Source organism: Dinoponera quadriceps, unplaced genomic scaffold (assembly GCF_001313825.1).
Source record: "Dinoponera quadriceps isolate SergipeBrazil2010 unplaced genomic scaffold, ASM131382v1 scaffold1573, whole genome shotgun sequence".
In the NCBI taxonomy this organism is placed as follows: Eukaryota; Metazoa; Arthropoda; class Insecta; order Hymenoptera; family Formicidae; genus Dinoponera; species Dinoponera quadriceps.
This window is the reverse complement of record NW_014556062.1, coordinates 1182508-1188507: the sequence shown is the minus strand read 5'-3', so window position 1 is coordinate 1188507 and position 6000 is coordinate 1182508. Positions and strand designations below refer to the sequence as shown.

Below are 6000 nucleotides of genomic sequence, written 5' to 3'. Positions count from 1 at the left end.
CCTCTCATCCTGACTGCCTCACCCTCTCTTTTCATCACCCTCCGTCTAGCGGGCTTTCTCCTTTCAGCGGGCCCGTCGTAAAACTCCTCTCGCGTAATCAAAGGAAAAACGATCGAGGACGGCGGCTTGCCGAGTTCTCGACCGTGACGATCGATCCGCGTCCCGGAACTTCCGAAACTTCGCCAGCCGAGATGGACGAGAGAGAAAGAGAGAGAGAGAGAGAGAGAGAGCCGTTTTCGACGGCTCCGCCGAAAGCGAGGGAGAAGATTCGTGACGGCGCGCGGCCTTGTAGGTCAGTGGACCGCGCACGGGAAGCACGTTAATAGGGGATTTTCATTCAGCGTTCCCGCCGGGCTTCTCGCTCCGGGGAAAATTAATTTTTCAGGCCGAGAGTGACAGAGGGAGAGAGAGAGGGGGAGGGGAGAACGGGCGAAGAACGTATCACTTACGAGGCCGCGGAGGAAGTCCGGGGAACGTTGTTTCGTCTAATCACGTTAAAGCCAAACGCCCGTCGTAAATATACCGTCGATTTTCCCACTCCCATTTTTTCCACTCGCCCCCTCCCCCAACCCTCCCTCCCTCCTTTTCCCCCCTTTTTTTTCTCGCTCTCTCCCGTTTGTTTCGCCCGGTTTTTCCTTTTGCACAGCGGAGCACTATCATTTTTTAAACGGCCGACCGGACCCCGTTCGCAGCGAATGAACGTTGATGCGAATTGATGGGGATTGCCGACTATCTGGGGAACTGTGAACGTTTCGCCGGAACGGCGGTTTCCATACATTTTTTATGAAACCGTCCGCATATCGAACGCGACGCGGCGAGCGAGAGAGAGAGAGAGAGAGAGAACGGTGAATTCTCCGCGTCTCTCGCGTTAGAGGAGTGCGGATCCTCAAGGAAATTAGCTCTTTCTCCGCCCGGCCGCACGTACATCGCGAAGAGAAAAGAAGAAGAAAAAAGAACAAGGGAAAAAAGAAACCCGTAATTCGCGCCGTGAAAAATAAACTCGTCCTTGAATACATCGCGATTGCCAATAATCTTTCTCTTTCTCTCTCTCTCTCTCTCTCTCTCTCTCTCTTTCTATCTATTTATCTCATTCTCTCTCTCCCTCCTGGAACTTATGCACCGCGTGTCCCGATGTTATTCCGACAGGACCGAAGTCAATTTCGATCTCTCGTTAATGTCCCATTACCATATTGATGCGCGCTTAACGAACTTCTTTCGCCGCGACAGCACGATTTCGCGCGATGATGACGATTGTTCGTTTATTATGAGAGAAAAGAGTAGAAAATTTTGTCAGCGTCCGCGGGAGGACACGTCGCGACAGTGCCGAGGAGACGCGCAAGAAGGTATTATCCCGGAACGTTTTCCGGCTCGCGCGTAAAGTTCGCCTACTTTTCGCTTCAAGACCTCGCCCCTCTGTCTTTTTCTCGAGGAGCGAGTCCGAGTAGCGAAATTCGAAAAAAGCGCCCTTAATCTCTCCCTTTAAATTCCGCCGTTGTGAAAGTTCGAGCTGCGACCTGTAGTAGGAAAATGCGATTCAGTAACGAGACTTAATCTCCGGGTGTTGCAAACTACGACTCGCGAAGTTGCCTTACAAGCGGATCCAATTAGGAAGTTTTGCATATTCTGTTAGGTTCCGCGGACGCGGTGCGTTTGGAGGCGTGCGCAAAAACATACAAATAGGTTCTCAGGATCGTAATCGCGTATTCGCGTAACGACTTCCACCGCCGTACGTAACGTCGAGGGATAACGCCGCCGGCGAATCTCTCCTCTCCTTTCTACCTTCTTTCCTTCATCCTCCTCCTCTCTTTCATCCTTCTTTTCTCCTTCTTATTTTCTCTCCTTCCTCCTTTTCTTCTTTTCCCTCATGCGCTCGGGACGAAATCATTACGTCGAAGTACGCGAGTACGAGCCTCTGCGACGACACGGTGTGCCTTCCCGCAACGGAAATGTACGCACGTGGTGGTTTCGTTACTGCATTAAGTATATTTTCGTATTCAAAAACGTAACATCTCTTTCTTCTTTTTTTTCTTCTTCCACAAACTTAACACATATATCTCATAAATTAATAAATAAATATATATATTTGTATCTTCGTTATTATATTGCACTCGCTTTCGCTTCGTATATAAACGTGTCCTTTTCTCGTAGTTCCTAAAATGTACTCGGTGTAGTGTGCTTATACAGTAAAAAGGTCGTAACTATTATTGCTTCAATTTACAACACTTCGTACGAACGAGGGTTCCTCTCCCTTCCTCGGGTCGGTCGCAAAAGAGAGGAAAGAATCGGTTTCGCGACCTTTAACGTAATTTGCTCCCTTAAGCGTGTCTCGTGTGTGAGGAACGTGCTAACGCAATTCTCAGCGAACAACTCATCGCACCCTCATTAACCCCGTAGTAATAGTAGCGGTAGTAATAGTAATAGTAGCAGTAATAGTAGTAATAGTATTAGCAGCAGTAATGGTGGTAGTGGTGATGGTGGAGGGCAACGTTCGGCGCGTTGCCGATACGCGGAGAGAGAGTGTACTACTCGGAGATCTCGAGGCCGGAGGCCTTCCTCAGCCTGGAACGGACTTTAGGACGAGGGAGTATTAATCTCTAAGGGTAGCTAGTAATCTCTAGGACGATCCTTTTAATCGACTAACCGCGACGCCAGCTTTGATTTGATTTGTCACCACCTGTTCTAAACGAGCCCGACGAAATGAAGGCGCTTCGCCTACCGCAAAAAACCAGTGCCGCATTCGCACTGAGCTCCGGCGGATTTTCAACGCAATCCTCGAAAATAAATACGGGTCCTCGGCTCCCTACGGTCGGCGGTAGTACGCAACGTACTCTTACGTTCCCGCACAATTTACATTCCGAGTCAGATTGTGTTCCCTCAGTGAGAATGCATGCTGGCTCTCTCACTCGCTCTGTCACACTCTCACCCTCTCCCTCTCTTTCACTCCCACTCAATTTCTCTCTCTCTTTCTCTCTCTTTCCATCCCTCTCGCGTTCTCTCTCTAGCAGCGACGCAACTATCTCGGAAGACATTTCATTTTCACTCGTCCACACGGTTGCTTCTGTTTGTTCCTGAGGGATAATTTCAGCGTGTCGCGCGTCACGGCCGCCGGTCCTCACGAGCGAAACGCGGCGCACATTCGTTCACGCTCCGAGCAACGGGATCCCGGATCATAATCCACTCTCCCGCCGCCGCTGACGGTGGTCGTCGCCGATCATTTCCGCCGCCGGCAAACGGGAAGCGGCGCATCGACTTTCGGGACACACTCTCGCGTCTCGCCGGCGGTCCACCAATTGCTCGGCTGTGGACGTTGCTTTCCCCTTCTCTCCTCCTCCTCCTTCGGACGAACGAACACAGCACTATCGTCCGGACGCGACCAAACAAACGTCCAGCACTTGGACGCGCGTTTACGCCCAAGTTCTCTTGGTCCTGGTGTGCGGCCTGAGACGTGCGGCGCACTGATAACCGGCGATAAGCGATCGCGGCGGTATCGCGCCGCCCGTAAATTCAACGGCCGAGATATCCGCGAGGATCCTTTATACTTGCGCGGAGGGGCACAACATTCTCCATACAGGCCCCCCGGTGAAGATACTCCCCGTTTCGGCCGGACTCTCGCCGATCGAGCCGGGCAAGACGACGTTCGTCTCAGACGAAGACGACGTGCGGCTTCTCCGAGAGCAGGGGCGGCGGCGGCGGCGACTCGTAATCGTAGTCGTAGCCGAGCCGGCGCGCCGCGGGGCTGTGCGCACGATAGAGCGAGCGCACCTCCGGTGGCTCGTCCCGCAGACCGGTCACGTCCGCTACCGCGTACACCCCCTCCTCCGGCTGCTTCCTGTAGGACGGGGCCGCCGGCCGGGCGTACCGCGGCGTCTCGTAGATGTTCGCGTCCGTCTGGGGGCTGGCCGCCGCCGTCCCGGCTGCCGGAGGCTTGCCGCCGCGCGGCGAGTCGTAGGAGGTGTCCTCGGTGCGGGCGAGCAGCCGCCGGCTGTAGGACTCGGCGTTCTTGTCCAGCTCGTTGTCGCCCCGGCCGACGTAGACGAGGAACTCCGGCCGGTTCGGCGCGGCGTACGCCAGCCGCCTCTTCCTCTTCGCCCTGGTGAGGTGAGCGACGAGGGCGAGGATGGCCGCGGCCGCGGCCAGGCAGCCGGTCGCCGACAGCGACATGTAGAGCAGACTGAGGCGGCAGCGCAGCGAGCCCTCCGCGAGCGCGATCAGGGCCTTGCCGGCGAACTCCTCGTCGCTGCAGACGATGTCGCGGGTGTCGAGCTCGAGCCGGGTCTCGTTCCTGCGCTCCTCCGCGCGTATCACGTTCCACAGCCAGTGGACCGAGCAGTTGCAGACGAGGGGGTTGCCGCCGACGCGCAGGTGCGACAGCCCGTCGACCGGGAACTGCGTCGGCTGCAGCGTCGCCAGGCTGCAGCGGCGCAGGGAGACCCACCTGAGGTAACGGGCGCCGTAGAGGACCCTCGCGGGCAGCTCGCGCAGCTCCCGGTTCCCGTCCATCGAGATCCGCTCGAGGTTCACGTTGTCGGCGAAGGCGCGCGCGTTCACGGCCCCTATCGTGCAGTCGTTCAGCTCCAGGCTCCGCAGCTCGAAGAGGTTGCGGAAGGCCACCGCCTCCAGGGAGCCGAGGGGGTTCGCGCTGAGCACGAGGCTGCTGAGGACACTGAGACGGGCCAGGGCGGCGGTAGGCACGGACGTTAGATTGTTCCCGGAGAGGTCCAGGTGGAGGAGATCCGGCAGACGGTCGAACGCGACGTCGGCGATGCTCCTGATGACGTTGTCGGAGAGGTTCAGCGAGACCAGGGACGGCAGGGACGGCAGGGAGTCCCGGTCGAGCTCGAGGATCAGATTATCCGACAGGTCGACGCGCTCGAGGCTCGGCGCCAGCGCCAGGTTGCCGGTCGGCACCTCCAGCAGGGAGTTCTTGCTGAGGAGCAGCGCGCGTATCTTGTGGAGGTTCCTCAGCAAGCCGTCCGGCAGGCTGGTGATGGAGTTGTCGCTGAGATTCAGCACCTCCAGCTCGCTGGTGTACTTGAACGCCTGCTCGTCCATCTGCGAGATGTTGTTGCCGGCCAGGTTCAGCTCCTTCAGGGAGCTGAGGCCGCGCAGGGCGTTCTTCGCCAGCGTGCGTATCGCGTTCTCGCTCACGTTCAGCGTCAGCAGGTTCTGCTGCAGGCCGAAGTTCTCCAGGCCCAGCGTGTGGATGAGGTTCGAGCTGAGATCCAGACTCTCCAGGTAACCGTAGAAGCTGAAGGTCAGGTGCACGCTCGCCACGCGATTGTTCGACAGGTCCAAGTGCCGTATCTCCGGGTTCAACTGGATCGGCACGACCTCGAGGCCGGCGTGGGCGCACGAAGCGCGTAGACTCTCGTCGTCGCAGCGACACCGCGGCGGGCAGAGGCCACTAGCCACGACTGTCATCACGGCGGCCATCGCTATCGCGACCGGCAGCGTCGACGGCGACGGTCCACGTGATGCCATTCCATATGAACTCCTTCCGAACTGGAACCGCCCTGCAAGAGGGAAGACCGAACGACGGAGCGCATATTAATCACGTGGATATGATCGAGCGCGGATGACACGGTGGGACGGGAGGTGGAACGAGTCTCTCTCGCGGATCGATCGGAAAGTTCGCCGCGTGTCGAAACTTCCCTTCCTTCCTTTTATTGTTTCAAAGCGGGGCCGAACGGTGTAAGTGATCGCCGAGGGAAGGGAGGGTTTCCCGAGTCGAGATCTCGATCCTACATTAACCACCGCGCGGTTCTACTTACCTGGCAGAAATCGCTATCAAAACGGTTCAATTTCTCCTGCGAGGGAAAGCATTTTTCCCTCGGGTTTATATAACAGTCTCCGAAGGTGCTGATTTCGAATTTGCGCTCACTCTGCGCATCCTGGCTGCTTCACCGGATTTAATGCAGCAAATCCCAGCCGTTTCATTATTTCACTCCTTTACGATCCGTCGTGCAATGTTGATGCGAATTATTGTACGGGATATTGTCT

General features: G+C 56.5%; 1 protein-coding gene across 1 annotated transcript in view; it reads right to left on the bottom strand.

Annotated features, from left to right (window-relative positions):
* Positions 1–600: 600 nt before the first annotated feature.
* Positions 601–6000, bottom strand: part of LOC106746553 (platelet glycoprotein V-like) — a 29917-nt gene continuing 24517 nt past the window's right edge. Inside the window, exon 2 of the mRNA XM_014623243.1 lies at positions 601–5513. Coding sequence (XP_014478729.1) covers positions 3643–5481 — 1839 coding nt within the window. The 5' untranslated portion in view covers positions 5482–5513 and the 3' untranslated portion in view covers positions 601–3642. The remainder of the gene's footprint in view (positions 5514–6000) is intronic.